General features: G+C 34.0%; 1 protein-coding gene and 1 long non-coding RNA gene across 2 annotated transcripts in view; one reads left to right on the top strand and one right to left on the bottom strand.

The window, feature by feature from the left end:
* ST8SIA4 (ST8 alpha-N-acetyl-neuraminide alpha-2,8-sialyltransferase 4) overlaps positions 1-22586 on the bottom strand; it is an 89988-nt gene that overhangs the window by 39521 nt on the left and 27881 nt on the right. Inside the window, 1 exon segment of the mRNA XM_008700900.2 lies at positions 8724-9017. Within this exon segment, the coding sequence (XP_008699122.1) occupies positions 8724-9017 (294 nt within the window).
* The window catches only part of LOC103672224, a 49828-nt gene that overhangs the window by 6158 nt on the left and 21084 nt on the right, over positions 1-22586 (top strand). The window contains exons 2-3 of the long non-coding RNA XR_571134.2: positions 4819-5032; positions 12214-12300. This is a non-coding gene — a long non-coding RNA (uncharacterized LOC103672224). The remainder of the gene's footprint in view (positions 1-4818; positions 5033-12213; positions 12301-22586) is intronic.

Genomic DNA, 22586 nt, shown 5'->3' with positions numbered 1-22586 from the left:
GATGCCTGGCCTGCTCAGTTGGTTAGCATCTGACTCTTGATTTCAGCTCACATCAAGATTTCAGGGTCCTGGGATCCAGCCCCCAGGTTGGGATCCACACACTGTGAGCACAGAGCCTGCCTGTCTCTCTCTGTCCCCCTCTGCCCCTCCCCATCTAGCCCTCCCTGCATTAGCACTCTTTCTCTCTCTAAAATAAATAAAAATAAGTAAATAAAAAGATAGATATACTCGACTAATGAAATATTTAGAACAGAATGACAACCACACAGATAAGAGGTGAACTAGAGATGTCACTTGATTTGATTTCTGCAAGGCTTGTTATTCCTTCCTACATTTAAATCTACAAGCTAGAAATTATAGCCTTGATTATTAAATTGTGAATGAAGTACTCACAACCTGCTAGTTTAAGGGGTTGCGTGCCAAAAGAAAAGCCTATCCCAAAAGAAAAGCCTCACTGATCCAGCAAAAGCCTGCGAAACTTAAGAGGGTATATTAAGTGATATTCCATTGTTAAACATAATTTTATTTAATGACAAAAATGAAGAAATAAGTATATTGTTCATGAAATATGCAAATTAATTAGAATATCATCTTATATTCTGAGTAAGAGGAAATAATTCAAAAGTTTTTTAGTCACTTACAGTAACAATGGAAAAGAATACTTATCCTCCCAACACAAGATGAAATTACTAAGAATAAATTGAAGATAACACAATAAATACCAACAAAATAAATAGAAAGTGGGAAACTCCTGCTATATATTAAACAATGGCAAAACCAAATGAATTTTCGAAAATCTAAGTGATGACAAGTTGAACATGAATCAACACGAATCATCATCATAAGCAAAGCCAGTGTATTATCGGTACTGTGTTTGACAGGCAAAACGTCTAGCAAAGCAATTTGCATGGTATACTATTAGTGTATCATATGTTATATGCTTACTTATAATAGTGTATTATATTGTATATTACATACTTTGTAAGTGTATATAAAATATTAATACTATATTTAATGTTGTTATATGTTGTGTGTATGTACAGCATTTGTGTATTACTTTAATTTTTCCTGTATACAACATACAAACACCACTCCAGAAATAATTGTACATTATTTGCATTTATAGAAAGAGCTATGCTTTCTTAAAAGTTTAGTAATTTTAGAAATTTAAAGAAAGAATAAACTCAATAGGCTAAATGGCTCCCTAACAAACATATATACCTTTACCTTCCCTATCATCTACCTACCTACCTACCTACCTACCTACCTACCTACCTATGTGTATATGTGTGTATACGTGTTTGTGTGTGTGTGCATGTGTGTGTATCTTTTACCAGCAAAAGGAAACTTTCAGATGAGGGTGTGTTAGCTTAATTATGGTCTTGAAAAATATAAAGAATATTTAAATTCCAAAAGAAGTGACTTTGAAGCAGGAGTACTTTAGTAAGCTACCTCAATGATCACGATGATCAAAGTTTAAATGAAGCTTTTTGTTTAAGTTAAGACATCCTGAGGATGTTTGTAAAAATTAAGTACAAATCTGTATCATGGTGCTTTGAATATTCACTTGAGTAAGAACAATTAAAGTACAAAAACCAATGAACCTCCAGCACCAAAAAGAGTCTAAATGATTATTTATGTTAATACCCACTTTTTAAAGGATACAAATTTGAGCCTGAAGGATGTAAATAGTCTATCCATAGACAGAACTGAAATTTTATTTTGACCTACCTTGTATATCAAATTCCTAAAAAATTCTTAAAAATTCTCTAAGCCAGTGTTCTCAGTTTGGATCAATGTAGAGACAAGTTTTAAAGAGATTAAGAACATTTTCTCAGAACCTGCAAAATAGATCTGTGAACTCCAATTTGAGAAACACTGTTATAGACCATTTCCAATGAAAATTCTTAATTCCAAGCAAATTTAAAGCAGTCATGTAGTCATTTTACCTCACACTTGTACATTTCTTTTGTAGTTGTTAAATTATCCTTTAAGTAAGAAACATTCGGAAGATTTGTCAAATATAAGGATAGCATATGTATTCCCCACTAAAAGATAAAGAACAAAAGTCATAAGTAGAACTCATAAAAAAATTTAAAAAATCTACATGAACTGAATGTATCTTTCTCTTAAAAATCATTTTGGTGAAGATGTTGTTTTACAGAATTGTTGGATAACTTTAGAATTGCTAACACATAGAGCATTACGTACTTTTATTAATCTCAATAATGACCAGCGAATCCTTAATCTAAGTGTTAATCTTGATTAATACAAAGTGTTTATCAATTTAACGAGAGTATAGTTCCTATTGTATGAATATTGATATTAAAACAATTAGGGTGCAATGACAAAATAGGACAGATACATTACTTTAATTATAGTAGAATTAAAATAATAAAACTAATGGATCATATAAATTTATAAAATAATTAAGACTTGAATATTTAATTTTTGGCTTAAATATTTTAATGCTTCATAATAATCATCAGGGGGCAAAGGATTCAAATGTCAAGTGTTTGAATGTATTTTCTAGAATAATTGCAAGCAAATCTAAAGTTTAAATCAATTATGCTCTTAAATATAAACATCTGAATACAGGTAAAAGAATTAAGATATAATAGAGATGAGAACTAAAAGAGCAAACTTCCTAAAGTACCAACATAAAAAAAAAAAACCACCAAGAGGCAGAAGACTACATATGATTCTAATGAAGAAACAGCAATTTATGTATAACATGTTTATGCATATAAAACGTCATTTTAAAATACATTTATTTATCTATCTAATCACTTCCCTTGAAGAATTCTTAAGAAATTATCTATCACTTAGTAGTGGAACTGAGGATCTACTTTTTGCATGTTGATTTTTTTCTCACCATGTTAAAAAATAAGAAAATCAAGTATAACCATTCCAGTCAATAAAACAACACTTGGCTATTATGAATCAAATCATAGTAATTATAAAAATGGGGTTTTTTCAGCTAAGACTAAAGATTTTATAAAACTATATTTTGAGGGGCGCCTGGGTGGCTCAGTTGGTTAAGCATCCAACTCTTGGTTTCGGCTCAGGTCATGATCTCAGGGTTGTGAGATTGGGCACCATATCGGGCTCAATGCTCAGCGCAGAATCCACTTGAGATTCTCTCTCTCCTTCTGCCTCTGTTCACCCCCCCCACGTGCATTCACCTTCTCTCTCTCTCTAAAATAATAAATAAATAAAATTCTAAAAAAATATTTTGATATGTCTTATAATTTAAAATTGTATCTTAAACTATGCCATTGGGTTAGATGTTTGCTTCAGGATATTGTAGGTTGTCCGTTGATAATTTTATTATAAGTGTAAAAAGAACTTTGATTTTTTTTATATCTTGTAGTCAGTTTTAAAGTTTAAACAGTCAGTGTAAAGTTTCAAACTCCCCTCTTCATTCTTAAAGTCTTATGAAAATTACAAAATAATTAAAATATGTAATCATGTGTAGCTTCTGAAGAAATACCAATGAAAAGTTTGCAACCCCAAACCACATTAATACATTCACGTAGTCTCTTAAGTTTGTAAATATATCTTTTATTTGTCCCCATTAGGTTACCCTTTCACTATTTTGTAATACTGTTTTAAAATTAGAATCTACCTATATTTTTTCCTCCTATTTTATTTAATATGGCTTGGGAAGAATGACCATTCATTAAAACATAATCTAAGACTTTTTAATTTTGCTACTGATGGCTATATTTTTAGAGCTTTAAAAAAAATCCTACACTTAAATAGATGTTTAAAGTTAGTAAGCCATCACAATTTTCAGAAAGGAAAAAAGTTTAAATCATGAAGCTTGGCAATATGAAAACTATCTAAATGATTCTCACTGTGTTCAAGAACCTTTTGCTTTGCAAATCACTTAAACTTTCTACCTGTAATTGCAGTACTTGGAAGGCCCTTCACATTTTAACACAGTGATTATATGCACACTAAACTATGTGTACTAGGTGCTCAAACCTTTTATTAGAGACAACAACCTCCAATAATCAACAGAGGCTATGAAAATCTCTAAACTATTTTCCTGAATTTTATTAACCACAGTGTTTCAGAGAGATGTAAAACAGATACTTAAAGAACAGATCTTTGGGGAGTTTGCTCTTGTTTTCATATCATGTGAATCTCTGTCTCATCAGCATTCATACTTCCTTATTTTCTTTCAGAGTTTCAGTAGCTTTGCAGAGTGCAAACATTACGTGGAAATGCTACATTACATGCATTAATGTGTTCGTTTCATTAATTCCATAAACGAAATTACTTTTCACATATACCACATGTACAAATTTCCAATGTATTTGGAAGTGAAAGGCAACTAACTCTAGAGCTACTTTTTATATCCTAGGTCACGGTTTTTAGAATTCAATCACTTGTCACTTGAGGGGGAGAGTGTAGATATGTAAGCAGTAAAGTAGCAAGGTAAATTCCTCCTGGAGAATTCAAAATAAGTCTTGTTAAAAATAGCTAAAGCACAGTAATCGAAAGAAAGTATACCATTAACTTTATCAGTGGTCAGAAGTTTGTTTCACCTTGTTACTCTTTGGAATAAAATGCTTAAGAATTTGTGAAGCAGTTTATAATGATTATGGAAGGAAAGTGGATAAGGCGAAACATAAAAGGAGAGTATTGATGAACTAGTTATTAAAAGGCTCTGCACTTTCTCTATTTAGGAAAGTCTATAAAAAGCGTGTATGAATTCACAGTTGTTAATCATGTACAACTCTATCTGGATTCTAATTTATTGGGCTCCATTTGAACCATACCGTTTATTTTGTGTTTTGGTATTGATAGTGAATGAAGAAACATAAAATACAACTTAGGGAACAAAAGTACCAATTCCAACGCTTATATGAAGAGGCAAAAGACCAGAAAGTCAACACAATATTGATGGAGAAGAAGAAAGTCAGAGGACTGATACCACCTGACTTCAAGACTTGCTATAAAGCTAGCATTAGCAAGACAACATGATGTTGGTGAAGAATAGACAAATAGATCAACAGAACAGGTAAAGAGCCCAGAAATAGATACACATAAATATAGTCAACTGATGTTTGAGAAAGAAGCAAATGTAATATAATGGAGCAAAGATAGTCTCTCTCTCTCTCTCTCTTTTTTAAGAGTCTCCCAGTGCCATCTTATGCCAGAGGTTGCTAGGAGAACCCGACTATGCATGTGCCGAAACCTTGCTTCTGTTCTCTGATGTGGTCCCTCACAGGTGCCCCAGAGACATTCTTTTCAACAGATGGTGCCAGAACAACTAGACAATCATATAAAGAAAAGAAACTAGACAGAGATCTTGTATCTGTCACAGAAATTAACTCAAAATAGATGATAGATCGAAATGTGAAATGCAAATCTATACAACTCTTAGAAGATAGGGCGCCTGGGTGGCTCAGTGAGTTAGGTGTCTTCCTTTGGCTCGGGTCCTGGGATTGAGTCCTGCATTGGGTTCCTTGCTCAGTGGGGAGCCTGCTTCTTCCTCTCCTCCCTGCTTGTGCACTCTGTCACTATCTCTGTCTCTCTCGAATAAATAAATAAAATCCTAAAAAAAAAAAAAATAACATAGAAGAACATCTAGATAACTTTGGGTTTGGCATTGACTTTTTAGATATATCACCAAAGGCATGACCCATGAAAGAAATAATAGATAAGCTGGACTTCATTAAAAATAAAAAGTTATGCTCTGGAAAAAAGACACTTTCAAGAGAATGAGAACGCAAGCCACAGACGGGGAGAAAATATTTGCAAAAGACATATATGACAAAGGAGTGTTATCCAAGATATACAAAAACCTCTTAAAGCTCAGCATCAAGAAAACCTACAACCTGACTAAAAAATGCGCCGAACACCTCAACACACATCTCACTGAAGAAGAGATGAAGATGGCGAATATGCAAACTACAAGATGCCCTACATCCTATGTCATCAGAGAAGGGCAAACTAAAACAGCAATGAAATATCACTACATAACTATTAGAATGGCCCCAATCCAGAACACTGACAGCACCAGCTGCTGAGGATGTGGAGCAACAGGAACTCTTGTCCCGCTATAAAATGGTACAACCACCTTGGGAAGCAGTTTGGCAATTTCTTACAAAACTAAACATACTCCTATCATAAATCCAGCAATCATACTCCATAGTACTAACCCAGATGAGCTGAAAACTATGTCTACCCCAAAATCCACACACAGATGTGTATAACAGCTGTATTCATAATTGCCAAAATTTGGAGGCAACGAGTGACTGAATAAATAAACTGGTACATCCAGACAATGGGATAGTATTCAGTACTAAAGAGAATGAGTATCAAGCCATGAAAAGACATGGAGGAATTTAAGTGCTTATTGCTAAGTGCAAGAAGCCAATCTGAAAAGGCCACATGCCGTATGCTTCCTCCTACATGACATTCGAGAAAAGGCAAAACAATAGAGACAGTAAAAAAACAAACAGTTCTTGCCATGAGTTAGTGGGGAGGTACGGATGAATAGGCTGAACACAGAGGACTTTTAGGAACGCGAAACTACTCTGTACCATACTCTCGTGGTGCATACATGTTGTTATACATCTGTCAAAGCCCACAGAATGTACAAACTAAGAGTGAGCTGTAAACTACGGACTTTGGGTGATAATGTGTCAATGCAGGTCCATCAGTTGTAACCAAGGTATAGCTGTGGTGCAAGATGTTGATAACGGGGCTCTGCATGTGTGGAGGGGCAGGGAGTATATGGCAAGTCTCTGTCCCTCACTCTCAATTTTGCTGTGAACCTAAAACTGCTCTAAAAATAGTTTATTAAAAATAGTACTAAATCAGAGTAATCTTAAATTTTAGTAGTTTCCTATAATCGATGAGCACTTACTATAAAATACTCGTTTTTGAATCTTAACAAGCTATCACTGACGTGTGTAGGTATATGTTCAGAGTGTGTCTGTGTGTAAGGTAAGACAACAAGACAGAGCGTTATCTTTAAAATTTTCTCACACTCAAACGATACTCAACATTAACATGTGGAGTCAATAATAAGATGTGTTCTTAGCACAATGCTTTATAAAGTTATCCTGTTAAAAACACATTTTTTTCCCTTTGGAGTCAGATTGTAATTACCAGGAATCTTTGCAATTAAAAAAAAATTACTTATCCTCCAAATGAATGTATTTTATCTTACTTTGTTGAAGCTTCATGTCAAACATCAAAAGAATGACTGTTGAATAACCATGATCTAATTATAAGAATGCAATTTAATTGTGTGCAGAATAACACAATCCAAGACACTGTCCTGAGTCTTAACCAAGGAAATGGTAAATCCCAGAAGGAAAGTATCATGATAACAAAACAAAACAAAACGAAAACACCTTAGGCCAGTCCTAATTACAGTATATGAAGCAAACTATTTTTAACTCTGAGTGTGGAAACCCTTTTTTCTTTTAGAACTTCCAGTCATTCTACTTTATTGGTCCCTTGAACTTGCCCTTCCTTCCCATGGCCACTGATTCTGCCCTACATTTTTATCATCTTATGAGCAATGAATCAAAAAGTCTAATTGGTCTTCACACCTCTAGCACCTCTTCTTGCCATGCAGAGTCAGCTGTTATAAGATTTACTTTCCTAAATTCACACATACAACTGTGCTTTATGCAAACTAAAATTGATACTTTTCCTAACCACATCACAAGTTATTTTTCCAACTTCGTATTCCAATGCTCCACAAGGGACTCCCTCATTTCATAAGTTTATCATGTGCTTAATTATTTCCTTGTCTCAGTTCAATCTAATAATGCAATAATATTCCCTTCTGTTTGGTTTTTTCTGTCGCCATCACTACTTCAAGTCTAGTTTAAATGTTAGATTTTTAAGTCTTCTTTGCTAACCCGAGGAACAAATTCTACACTCCTGAAAATATACCCCTTTACCAGGCATTTATGTCCTAGGTAGTTGTGTATGGATCTGTTTCCACTGTAAAACCTATGTATTCCTTTAAAGTAGTGATCAGCCTTCTTCATTTTTCTGTCCAATATCTGACAGTAGATATTCAATAAAATACATTATTGCTTATCTTGGTATTACATATTTCACACATTTATACATATGCATGACTGAATTTGGCCTTTTGGTCACTTGCCACTTTTAAATAAAAGTCTATCTCTTAGGTTTTACAGCTAAGCTCGTATTAATAAAAGGTAATTGTTGACTTAATTCATAAAAATGGCATCTGTGAACTTGTGGGGGGAGCATGAAGGCATATCATCTCGGTCAGCCTTCTCTATCTCTGGTAGGCCTCTTAACTACAGATGGGACCTAATTGCTCCTTAAATACATCTAACATTTATGCTTACACAATATTACCCAATAGTCATTTAGCACTTCTGCTGGTAGTTTTCTTATCCCAAATTCATCAACTTTACTATGAATCCTTACTACTCTTTAACACAGGAAAACATAAAAACCAGTAGTTTGTTCATGAGCAGACATAAATAAGTACCAAGTTTAAATATTTGCTTTTTCAAGAAAGAGAGTGAGCTAAAATAATATGGTACATAAACAAAATTCAAGTTGGTGAACAGAGTAGCTATTATAGAGAAAGTGGAAACATATATCCATTGGGAGATTTTACTGAGGCTCCCCCTCCTGTCTAGGGAAAATGTGTAGTTATATGTTCCATTGTGCCAAGGACAGACTGGTCCTTTGCAGACACTTACCCTCTGACAGCATGAATAAGTCTCAATGATGGATAGGCAGTTCGCACTTTCAGTCTATTCTTAAGGATTAATGCATTAACCCACTCCACGTGCTTCTCTCCTCCTTTGACCATGAAAGCAGGGATCCAAAGGACACTGTCATTCAGCATGGAAAGTCTATGCACAAATTTTTCTCTGTCACTCTCATTCCGAAAGCCTCCAAATGCTCTTTGTACAACTGATGGATTCATGGTAATAAAATCTGATTTAGTTCCCACATCTGCAGCAAACTCCACCACAGGGGCTAGATTACACCTGAAGAGGAAAAAAATTAATGGACAAATGAAAAATAAATATGAAACATTCACTCCTAAAATGGGGTGCATAAAAAAGAGAATGGGGAACAAGCATTTTCTTCTCACCAGGTTGGGGGAAAAAAAATAATCTGCCTGGTAAAATTATATTTCAGTAAGTTACGACATACTCAGGAATATTGTCTTCAATAATGATGTGCTCTCCTGGTATAGGGCTCAAACTGTCATTTACATTAATTCAATCTGTTGTCTAAGAATACTCTTTGCTGTTTGTTATCTTCATAAAACCACATGATATGAATTCCTAATAGGCGAATATATGATGGTAAATTCACAAAAGCTCAGTTGCCATGCAGTAGGCAATCGAAACCACATACTCTTCTATACGTAAGTAAAACATATTAGACTTGATGTTCCAATCTGCATTACTTGTCAAGCTTAAGTCATTTTAACAATTTTATAAACATAACCAAGTGAAGGTGGCTTTTCTGTATCCAGAGGTCAAGTGAAAGTATAATTCCTTATAGTATTTTCCACAAACATATTTGCAATTGCCCTCTACCACCCTAAACAGGAACGAAAAGTTAGAAAAGTGGAATTGTCACATTTAATATGTCTTTTTGAGATATTAAATAATTCAGAAAAGCCCTTACTACCAAATCTCTTTCTGTTCTTTTTGAGCACATCTTCAAAATGCCTATTTTCCCTGATAACACGCCACATATGCTTTGTGCTTTGTGGAGGAGGGACAGAATCTGATGTCCTGTTCTTTCCACTGAAGCTCCAGGGCCTCAAGTGCTTGCACCTGATTTCATTCTTATACTGAAAGGGAGCTTTGAAAAGCACCTTGCATTTTTTCTTCAACAAATTTGTGATGCTTCTTTGATTCTATCACACAGACCTTTGGATACTCAATTTAAAAGATAGCTTAAAAATATTTTAATTTCCTTAAAGAAAAGGCAAGTTTTAATTAGTTAATAAGTGAAAATTCTGATTTGTAACAAACGAGTTTGCTACTTTAGAAAAAATCATTTAAATCTATTGAATCTACCCCTTAATGAAAACACACATATATACACACACACGATTTATTTTTCTTTCCTTATATCAGCCTCTAAAGAAAAGGGGAAATAAACTGATTTCTTCTTTTTGTATTTTTGCAGGTTTGACTGCGTTACGAAAGTTTCTCGCAATATTCTTCCTTGTGTTCTTTGCCACTTTAATTAAATTCTCGAACAAGTTAGATTTAATTAGAAAGTGAAATGTGTGCTCTGCTGTTAAAAATACTGGCTTGTATATCTTTCCTTATCTCTCTTAATTAATAGATCTTATTACTTTGTAGATCTCTGACAACACTTAGCCACCACAACAAACATCTCATACAATTAAGCAAAGTCTATGTTATTTAGGACGAGCTCCTCAGAGAAAACAAAACAAAACAAGTAACACATCATATTATTTAGAAACAATTTTTTCAAGTTATATATATTTAATTATACCCACTATGTCATATGATATAGTATTTGTCTCTACACATGATCTGTGTACTATATGAGATTAGATATTATTCATTCCCATCACAGTAAGAGTACTATGAATGGGACTGCTTTGGAAAATAGCTACATGTGAACAGAAGCCAAAATGAACATCTTACTGGGGAATTCATGGAAGATTGAGGACATGATAATTTTTCAAGTCCAAAACTGTGCTCCATGCCAACTTTAAAAATAATCTAAAATTCTAACCAAGTTAATTATAAGATGAATTTGGATACTGTGGGGAAAACGAATTCTGAACATCACTATTACAGACACTTCTCCTTCCTCAGGTAAAAATAGCAACACTTGTTAATGTTACAGTTAACATGATATATCTTTCCACTAAAACAATTTCTCAGCAATTCTTTTCAGAGAATTTCTACAATAGAAAAATAACATCTATACTTCATTTTCTCTGTAACTGTAAAAATAATCACAGCCAACCTAGTTAAACCAACAAAAATAACATTCTACTACATTATCTTTTCAGGAGGAAAAAAAAATCACTTACATTACGCTTTTCATTACTTTTTCTTATTACTTATTTAAAAACGCCTCTACCCCATGTTGGCTAACACTTTTTAGGATTTTAGGATTGACTTTTAGGATTGACTCAGCATGCTCCTTTAGCATAACTGTCTGGCCACGTGTCTTTTAAGAACTAACAAGAGATTCATCAGTGGAATTGGGTGTTGAAAGACAGGTACTTTCCACTAGGAAGCAAAAGTAAACTAAGAGCATAAGAATATTTCTGGAGAACAGTATTGATCTAAGAGACAAACCAACGTATATGATGCAAAGAATCGTAAATGATTGTAGTGCTATCTAAAAGAACACCACGAGATCAAAGAGTAATTGACTCACATGAGCTTTACTGTAGAGTTTTTATGACCTAAGCATAGCCCAAACAAGCTTTGTGAGGGTTGGAAATAGAGGTACTGAAAATAGCATGACAGAGGGACACATCATAAAATATAATGTGTGCTAGCTGTAGGAGTCTAGTATATTCATTTTCCTTGGCATAATTATGTCTAATTTTTCACTGGAAGGAAAGATTAACATTGTGTCCACATGTGGTCAGTGAATTAACTACTCTGTAGTTGAGTCAGATATTTGTCATATAATTAGCTGAATGCCACATAATCAGGGCAAGCATTAAGAAACCCAAAATAACCAACCAGCTGTGTCACACTCCAGCAATTCAGTAGACTTTTTGTGATCTTCGTAGCGTTTCTAGTAGCAATACTGCTGATTGAGCAAGATTATGAATAGATTTGCAATCAAACATTCTTCATCTTTCTCTCTAAAAATCTTCTTAGGGATTATAATACTCGAAAGTACCCCGAATGTGTAGCAAGCATTTATGAATTAACATATTATTTCACGTGTTATTCTTAATCCTATAAAATTGATGAGTGGCCAATTTTTAAATGATGGATTTCTGTGAGTGAAAACTACAGAGTACATAAGAATATTTAATATACTCAACCTCTATTTCTTTAGCCAAATTAAATTTTTGTACAGTCCAACTATTTCTGACTTATCAAAAACATGAAAACATATATTCAGAATTAGGTATGTAGGCCAAACCCCTGTTTACTCTAAGCTGTCCAATTTTAAATTTATTTGTGTTTATTTTCCATCATTAAAACCCTGCAGGAATGTACTCCAAACCTCTGAAATTTCTTCTGTGATTGCACACCAGATGGGATCGCCTCTCAACATTCCTTTTACGCAGAACTGAAGGTACTTTCATTTCTTTCAAGGCTATATAAAATGTTTTAAATTAATTATAATTCATTTAATTTTTTAAGGAAAATTTCATGTATAACACTTACTTCATGTATAACACCTGAGGATCACAGAATTCCCTAGGAAGATGTCTCTCTTAGGTGTGTCAATATACTCTGCCTTTCCCTTAAGGATTAGCTCAATAGTCTAAAGCAACTAGGAGGTCCCCCTTTCAACAACTCAGCAGATATGTCTTGAGAGTTCATTGTGCAAATACTATATACTATATACTACGCTCCGAACTCTTTTTCCAACCATTTACTATTTGTGCTATTTTACAATGATATAATCTGGCCAAAAAATAATCTTGACCATTATTTGTCTGTAATATCAATAAGATAATGCTCATTCATTTAGCCATTCATTTATTCATCCCATGATGTGTGTTATACACTTATGCTAGCTATAGAACTAGTCAGCTGAGATACTAAGGTAAGACAGTGTGCACTGTGACATAGGAGGTTGTTAATTACTTCTTTACACATATAACATAGATTAAATGAAAAGAAAACAATAATGAGTGGATTACAGACCAAACTCTATTCTTTTTCACCATTTAATGTTTAAACAAGTTCCAAACACCTGATTAACACCTTTTTCTCTTTTGGCCAATCCCATTGTACGTGTATTTCTCTGTACTAACACTGAAATCTCTCAATGCAAGCCATCATTACCAAGAGAACCACATACATCAACAGACCATGAAATGGGAGATAGCCTCTTTTCCCCGCCACGGGGGAAGTGGTTCCTATCTGCTCCCTTCCTGCTTTTGAGCTTGAAGAGCCAAGAGAACAAAGAATCTCTGATACCTGCTTTTTTTTTTTTTTTATTCAGGTTTTGTGGTTAACCTCTCCAAATGGCTAGGGGAAGCTAAAACATGCACCCTATTAGTCTTTCTGACTTTCTCGAGTGAGGGTAGTAGGCCCTAAATAGACCTGAAACCAATACTTTTTGCAATACTTGGAGGTAAGGAGTCATATTATCTCCACTTCGGAGATAAGAAACCAAGGTCAAAGTGGTTAAGAAACATGTCCAAGGACATAATGCATATTAAAGAAAAGCACAGCTGTTTTAGAATGACTGTAGGACAGGGGTTTTAATCGACACTATTTATACATGTGATTTCTTTCAGAACCAGAAGAAATATCAATAGGCTCATCCTTCACCCCAACATTCCTGTAGGAGAAAGAGTGCAGTTTACCAGGACTTAAGCATATTATACAAGTCCACTCCGCCATGATGTTCCCCAAATCCTGAGCAGTTATGAAATAAAGGGTTTTAAGTATCTAAACCACAAAAATAATACTTTTACATCAGATCTCTTGAAGGAGAGGATTTCAAAATGCCAGTAAAAGGATTAAATACAGAATTGATGTGACTTTTTGAAATACCTAGCATAGGATTAACAGTTAATTTGTATGTGGCATACCATTATGCAGTAAACAAAGTGTAAGAAATAGAGATGAAGTATCATGTTGAAGGTCTGCATTGCAGTGTGGTGGATGACCGCAGAAATACACAAACGCACGTACACATATCACAGTTTATGTTTGCTGATCAGGTAACAATTAATGAAATCCTCAACTTGGCAGAAATAAAAACAAATGACACTTATGTCATGAAAATAACTAAGTGACAAAACAGAAGAGGAAATTTTTTCACAAACCCAGATTTATTTACATTACTGGCAAAGGTGGGAAGAACAGTGCCATATTGTTTCTAGGGAAATCACAGAATAAAAAAAAAAATTTCAAACTCATTCTAAAAGACAAAGATGAATACTGAGAATTATGTTAGGCTATGTCATTCCCACACTTCTGCCAAAACCGAAATGGAGTCATTGGACAAAGTGGCTACAACTACACAGATATTATCTAATAAGTTAGTTTTTTGGGGTGAGGGGTGGGGAAGATATGCTAATGAATGGATATGCTGTGCTTACATCAAATAAAATACATACGCATCTAATATGTATCCAATTTTAGTTTAAAATTTAAGAATAAAAGGTATTCAGCTTAGTTTCTGCCCTCGGCCATTGTTTATATGTGGTATCGTAGCTATGTGGAAATTGGTGCTCACATCCCAATCTGTGTGACCTAAGGCAAGTGACTGAAACTCTCTGAGATTCAACTTTTCTATAAATGAGGCTATTAACACTGCCTGAAATGCTATTGAGGAAATTAAATGAAACACAGTATTCGAATTTCCTCTCAGAATTGCTTGCTTAGAGTTGGTAATAAATACTAGCTAAAGGTAATCATTTTGTATACACCCTTTCCTTTTGCAACCTGTTGTGAGAGACAAAAGGAAAGCATGCAGACAAATTAAAGAGCATGTCAGAAAAAACTTATTGAGCAACAGTGTGGGGGAGGGGGAAAATTTACTTATAGCACACCTAACAAATCATTTTGTCAGGAATTTAGCCATTGCCACCCCCCCTCAAAAAAAACTAACTGGGATTTGAATGGTTGATTCAATGATTGATTAAGAACATCTTGAATATTAGACAAAACAAGTCTAATTTCATAGGCAATATGAAAAATATAGAAGCTCATAGACATGGCCAAGTGTAGGCCAAGTCCTACAATTAGGACTTTGACACAATTCTTATATAAGGTAATAAAGTTCTTTTATTATGACAGTAAGAATATTAGCTAAGTTTTATTGAGTACTCCTCATGTGCCAGAAATTGTTATATTTGCTTTGCATATCATATGCAATTCTCAAGGTAATCCCATGAAACAGGCACTATCACTATGTTTCTCCATTGATGAAGAAACTGAGTTGGGGTAAGCTATATACATTTACAAAGCTTGTAAGGAGTAAAGGCAGGTTTTAAGCTCTTGATATTGTGCATCAATTAATTCCTGTGAATGAAAAGGAAGAACTAGACAGACAAATTTAGTTAGATATCTTGGTCACAAGTTCAGTTGCATTTAAATGTGATACACTTGTGTCTATCATCTCAGTGACTTCATTGATTCCTATGTCTGTTCTGAAGGTCTGGTTGGCTAAAGAAGTGAGGAGGTTACCTCCTTCCTCACTCTCCTGTAGACACTCTTCCCCAAAGGTGGGGGTTGGATGGGAGAAGACAATAGTCCCAGCATGTGGAGGTTACTCCTTGGCAGCGAGGATATACAAGGAGCTGTGCTGCTCTGAAAAACCTCCAAAGCAAGTAAACATGAAAAGGAATTTGAAGGGGGTAAAAAAAAAAAAAAAAAGAAAGAAAAAGGTTAATTCTGAGATTTCCTACCAGCAGAGTATGGAAGAAATGTGAGGTAATTCAAAGTAGATGAACATAGACTAAAGAAAGAAAGGGAGGGAGGGAGGGAGGGAGGAAGAAATGAAGGAAGAAAGAAAAAAGGAAGGAAGAAAAGAAGGCAGCAGACAGATGGTACCATTTAAAAGCACAAGACTAAAATTCAAAATGAGACCCTATAGTAAAATTCGCGGACTACATCTTTTCTCTAAAATAAGGAAATTGTCCTAGGTGAGAATGAGAAGTAAAGTCTACAGATTGAGTTTAATTTTGAAATAAATACACTGAACTGTTGAGGTGTTCCTTTTCTTTCTCCACTGAAGCCTTATTTCTCATAAAAAAGTGTTCTCATTATGAAAAACTACATATGAACAAGTGGTATTGCTGAAAGGACAAATCTCCTCAATCCTTCTTAAAATAATGAGAGGATACTGTTATGATCTCAAAGTAATATAGAGAGTACTGGAGGCGATTAGTAACTTTAACAAATTTAAATGTAATATAAAATACAAATATCTCAGGGCACCTGGGTGACTCAGTGGGGTAAGCATTTGCCTTCAGTTCAGGTCATGATCTCAGTGTCCTGGGATGAGCCCCTCCTTGGTATTCCCTGCTTAGCAGGGAGTCTGCTTCTCCCTCTTTCCCTGCCCCTTCTTCCCCCACCCTGCTCATGCTCTCTCTGCCTCAAATAAACAAATAAAATCTTAAAAACAAACAAACAAATATCTCCTCTTATATTAAGCACTGGTTTAAAAATAAGGCCTAAAAATGCAGGCTTATTCCAAGACTTCAGCTCTGGACAATATTTTGACTTGCTAGGCCTCAACCTAGACTGCCACAGTTAACTCTAGCATATGAATAGACAAGAGTCTGGGAAACCAGGAAGGGTGGTGAGAGTCAGAGCTTTTCCCTCTGACATTTTTAATCAATCTCAAACTTGACATTTATCATTCTTCTTCTTGGAGCCTTCTTAATTTTGAGTAGTATGAATACTTACAAGTAAGTCATCACCTATTTTTCAAGAAAGGATAAAAAATAGAAGGAAGGATAAACAATAGGAGAAGTAAAAGGGAAAAGTAAGACATTGGAAGGGCAATGACTAAAAAACATTTTTCTCAATTAAGAATAAACTCTCACAGCCTCTGGTTGTCAATGCATGGTTTGTGTGCACTACACAATACAGAAGGAGAGGGTTTTGATAGCTGTTCTCTATCTCAGGCTTGACAGATACTTATTTTTATTTTATTGTTCTCTTTTTCACAAAAGTAAATATGGACTATATATAGGGTAGCAAGACTAATAGTTACTTGAATTATTGTAAATGTTGTTTCTTGAAATTGCATACAGAATGAATATACTAAGCATCCTGTCTAAATGTTTCCTTTGTAATTAAAAAAAAATAATCATTTTTATTTCTCTGAAGAGGGTATAAGGAGAAAATGATGGCAGTTGTTGAGAAATTTCCTGTTCATTGTCTTGGGTAAGAAAAAAAAAATCATGACTGGGATATTTAAGACAAGGGGGTGGGAAACCAAGCAAGAATTCTTAGAGTATATTCTCAGATACTCTTGTCATAATCAAGGGAACTGGACCACTCCACTGATCAGTGTTTGCTGAGCAGTCACTACTGTTTTGAGGAAAGAACTGATTCAGCATGAAATTTATGTCCTTAAAAATTATGTTGTGCATTAAAAAGAGGGAAACAGGATTCATGAAATATTATGGCTGATATTTTAATCTCTGATGCCAGAAAACCAAGGCAGAAAAACCATTAACTTTTTCTCTTTGCCATTCATAGTATTAATAAACAATATATATTCTGGTCATTACAGTGGCTTGGGAAACACATCTGAGTTTTTGAACTTTTAGTGATTACACTATCAAACATGTCACAGCACCATAGCTTTGACATTTAATTTTCTCATTTAAGAAAATAAAAAATAAAAATATTTTGATTTATCATTATAAATTATGAATATATTTTTTCTTTTCATTTTTTTGAAAGTATGACCAAAGGTTAAAAAATGATTTCTAACTTAGCATATATGATTTTTTCAACACTTGGTCCTGGAAAGACAATGGGTATAATGCTCAGAGTATTTAGGCATTCTGGTACCAACTGTATTCAGAAATGTTGTCAAATTATTAGTGAATAAAAATGATGTTTTATTTTCTGATATAACAGTAGGCCAAGGCAACTTCATGTTCACTAAGTCATATTTATTCTAAGTGGAATTTTCTCATACTCTATTTTAGTAGAAAGTCACATTTTTGACTTGGCTGAAAGGCCTTGATCTCCATAATTCTTTTATTCTCTGTATCTGCTTCAGAAAGTTCCTCTCAGAAAATCTCTCCTGAATATTTTCTCTCTTTTCTATTCCTAACTGATATTGTCTCAACTTAGCTTAGGTATCACCATGTTTCTCTGAACTACTGTTGCAACAACTTATTAATTAATTATTTTTCAAACTATTAGCTAGACCCACTGGTGGATCATGAATCATATTTGGGGTCATGGATCAGCAATTTTTAAAGAATGTGAAAGAACAAAATGGATTATAATCGAAAACAACAGTGTTTCTGGCACATAATTTTATGAAAGTTTGTTGAAGTTGTGTGTGTGTGTGTGTGTGTGTGTGGTGTACATAGTAATAGCAATGGAAGCAGTAAGAGTATATGTGACATTAAGTTGTACTTCTTACTATGCATCTTTATTATAAACAGAATTGGAAAACATTGCTCTAACCAGTTCTTTAACACAAAGACTTCAAATTTATTATTCTGCTTCAAGGATGTTATCACTTTGTTAAATTGCACATTGGATCACATTGCTATCCCAATCAAAAAGTCTTTACTGGTATCAGTCCAGAGTTTTCATAACTTGTCCCTATCCTTATTTTCAGAATTTTCTTTCTACAAGCCCACTGTCTATCTTAGATCTGAGTGGCTTCAGTCAACTCCATGTAGTCTATGTCTTCTCTGTCTATGTCCCTTTATTTATGATGGGGTCTCTGCCTGAAATAACCTCCCTCTCCAAGACACTCTAGCCTCTAATCCAAAAGTCCTATTTGTTCTTAAAACTCAAAGGTTCATATCTATTGCAATGTTTTACATGATTTCTTTGGCAGAACTAATCGCTTCCACTGCACTGTTCTAAAATATTTACTAGTATCTTTATTCTACCACATATAAAAGCTATCATATTTACTTGCTTGTATAGGGTTGATATCTTTACTGAAATTAGGAGAGCCACCATAATAATAATGAGAGTTACTCTGTTTATTTCATGTATGTGAACTGAGAACGTGTGTACAGGTATTTGATCTCTCAGTCTTCTAAGAACACTGCTTATGCTCTAAACCAGGTCCTGAACACACACAGTGCAGAGTCAGAGGTTAACGCGACTCTGGAAAATGGACAATTTTGCTTGGACATTTCCCCCTTTAATGGGGACAGGCTCTTCTGGGCTTGTGATGATACATACCAAAGAATCTAGACTGGGCTCTCAGGGTGTCAGTTTGTGAGCTCTGTGCCAAATCTTCTGATACCTGTACAAATACCTCAATTTTCATTTTTAACGTGTTAGTTGTGTTAAACATGTTAAAGTTGTCTCGGTAGAAATATGATATAGTGTGTGTTTTGAAAGTTGAGCTAAGGAAAACAAAAGGTGCCGTACTAATAAATATGTGTTAAGCTGAAAACTGGGTTTTAACTCAAAAGGTTTCACTGTCAGAAGCTGTGCTAATTAAAAGAGACGAATATTGAAAAAAGATCATTTTAAGTTGGAATTATTTAACCTAAAACAAGAAATGTGATCTGTTCCACTGACGTACCTATTTTAGGTGACTGGTGTTTCCTGTAAGCACAGCCATTGTCATTCAAAACAAGTTAGGAAGACTGGAGAAGTTCTAAAGGCATAATATTTTTTTCATTCTGATTTTTTAAAATAACTCTAAGTCAGAATTTACTCCAGAGTTAGTACATAGGGATAAGTGGAAACAAGAAACTACAGTATTTAGCATTCTTCCAATTGTTAGGATTCCTCCCCCTTTATTTTATTAAAGTATAACAAGTTTCAGTTTGTGGTTTGTAAAAATGAAACTCCCAGTTCTCCCTTAACCAAATAGTGTTCTGCTTTTTAACGAACACTATGTAAAATACTGAGACAAGCTTAAAAGTCTATTATGCATTAAAATTGCCGAAGACTTAGAAATAGCTTCATCAGGTAACTAAAGAATAGATCAGAAATACCGTAAATATAAAAGTTACCAAATTAAGCATTCCAATTATTAATAGTTTTCTTAAGTTACATATAGAAGGTCATTCCTGGGAATTTGAAAAATTGAAGTGAAAGGCAAAGCATACTTATATACATGCTAAAAAAACTAAAGATTATTATTAATGATCTTGATCATTGAAACTAAAAAGCACAAAAAGCACATCCACACAATACTTTGATAAGAAGATATGCACAAAGAATAAGGACAAGGATACCCATAAAGGGAATTATTGTTCCTGTTCCAAACAGAACTGTCTTAAAACTTAGTTTCATTCATTTTTATAATTAATTCCCTCTGTCTCACTGGCTGCAATGCTTTGTTCTTAGCGCTATGATTACAGCAACTGTAGCTATTTTCTTACTCCCCTCTAGGTCTATCTCCTCCATCAGACTGCAAATTCCAAACAGAATAGACCATGTAATGTATCTTTATTTCCCTAATATCTACTGCAGTCCCTCAGGATTTGGCATCTAGTGGCTGCGTGGTAATTATTTGTTGAATAAAACAATACTTGTTGAAATCATGTGACAACAAATTAATGGAACTACTGTTTTTAACTTTTAAACTTCAAATAACTGCTTTTATTTTTTTAATAATCATATTTAAGAGTCATACATTTACGCCAAAGATGACACTAGTACTCAAAAAATAATTATGGGACTCTAATTTTGAACTTCTTTCCTGAACACATTATGAGTCATGGTAAAAAAATCATTCTCAGTCTTTATTAGGTCACCATGCTTTTGACTCAAGACCATGTTGTTCAGTCTGATCATCCATATAATTCATTAAATATAATAAGAGCTATCAGTTACTACTTTTCATCACATACCATTGATATCTAAGTTATTAGAATTTTAAAGAACATTCATATAAGTGAGTTATCTGTAAACATGTTTTACAAATAAGGGGGAAAAAACCTTCAGTTTACACCTCTTCAAGTTGGGATTTAAACCCAACTTTGAATCTAAAACACTGCATTCAACAGACGGTAGCCACACTTGTAGTGAATATAGCATAATGTATAAACTTGTTGAATCACTATGTCGAACACCTGAAATTAATGTAGCATTATGTGTCAACTATACACCAAATAAATAAATAAATAAAATAATAGGTAGGTCCAATATAAAATGAAGTAAATAAAACAAAACAACATGAATCCAAAATTTACTGCACAATACCAAAGTTTCAAATGATTTTGATATCCAAAATACATATTCTCTCTCTCTCAAACACACACACATACACACACACATTATGCTTGTCACTAATGAGAAAATACTCAAATCTACAGACTACAAAACTCTATTAACTTGAGATTTTATGTATTGTTTAAAAAATACATATACATATATATGTATTTCATGCTCAAATTCACTCAGGTAGTATTACTAAAACATGAGTCCAACTCTTCAAATTCCCAGTATATCACCTTTCCCATCTATATTCCAGATTCTTAACATATTTCTTTTATTTTTTTAAAGTAAAATCAGTTTTGTTCCCAATTTAAAAACAGTATTTGTGTTCACTGAGTGGGGAAATGCATACACATACAAACACACACACTATCATTACCAAAAACAGAAGTTAAGGTAATTCGAACATAAAACACTTTTAAGTCTCCCTCTAAAAGATAATCACTGTTAACATTTGGTACCATATTGACTGCGAATATTCTAAAAAAATATTTCCAGTAACGGCATAAGTCAATATACTGAAAAGATTGTATTCTGTGGTTCCAAGAATTTCGGTGGATGCCAGTAAAGTAGATATGGGAAGTGGAAGGTCTTATCTCTTAGAAAAATGTCAGGGTCCTTTCCCCAAAACTATACTAAATGATGTTGATGTAAAACAACTTCTCTCCCTTTTGATAATTCTTGTATTTACAGGTTCTTCTTTATTTACTCTCTATGTACCATGCCTTCCCAAGGCCCTGACCTCATCACATTTACAAAAATCCACATGAATCATTAAAACTTAGTTTTGTTTTTCCTTTGCTAAGAAATGATACTCTTCTCCTGATTTTGAGGCTTAACATTTGCTTGCATACATCAAGAGGAGAGGCAACACTCCTCGACCAAAGGAAACAAAAGCCAGATTAAGGATGCAATATTAAGTAGAAAATGTTATTTCTACAAATTGACTGATGAGAAGGAAATTTATTCACAAAACATGGCAACCAGAAGGAAAAAAATTGAAACGACAGTGCAAGTTGACAGGACCTATTCCAAAGGTGTCTACTGAATCATAAGAAAATAGAGTCATAGAGTTTCAGAGCCAGAAAGAAATTTATGAGACCATCTACTTCAACTGCCTCGTTTGGCATATTGGGAACCTGAAACCCCAAGTGATTTACATTACTTGTTCAAAGTCACACAGCTATATTTAGTGCCAATGTCAGCAGGAGGATCCAGGTTTCGGAACTCTCAAATAAGTATTATTTCAATTATACTTCATGGGAGAAAACATAACTGCTTAGCAACAATGACCATTTAACTGCAAATATTTACATCTTCTGTGTACCTAGGTCACAGATATAATTTTCACGCCATGAATATACTACAAATATATTAATCCTAAGCCATCAGAAGGAAGAAGGATTTACACTTATTGAATAAATAATTTGTACTTGGGTTTATACTAGTCAGTTTAACACATCTCATTTTATTTCTATACCCACAAAAAAATAGAAGGTAAGG

Source organism: Ursus maritimus, unplaced genomic scaffold (genome assembly GCF_017311325.1).
Source record: "Ursus maritimus isolate PB19 unplaced genomic scaffold, ASM1731132v1 scaffold_5, whole genome shotgun sequence".
In the NCBI taxonomy this organism is placed as follows: Eukaryota; Metazoa; Chordata; class Mammalia; order Carnivora; family Ursidae; genus Ursus; species Ursus maritimus.
This window is presented reverse-complemented; position numbering and strand designations above follow the sequence as displayed.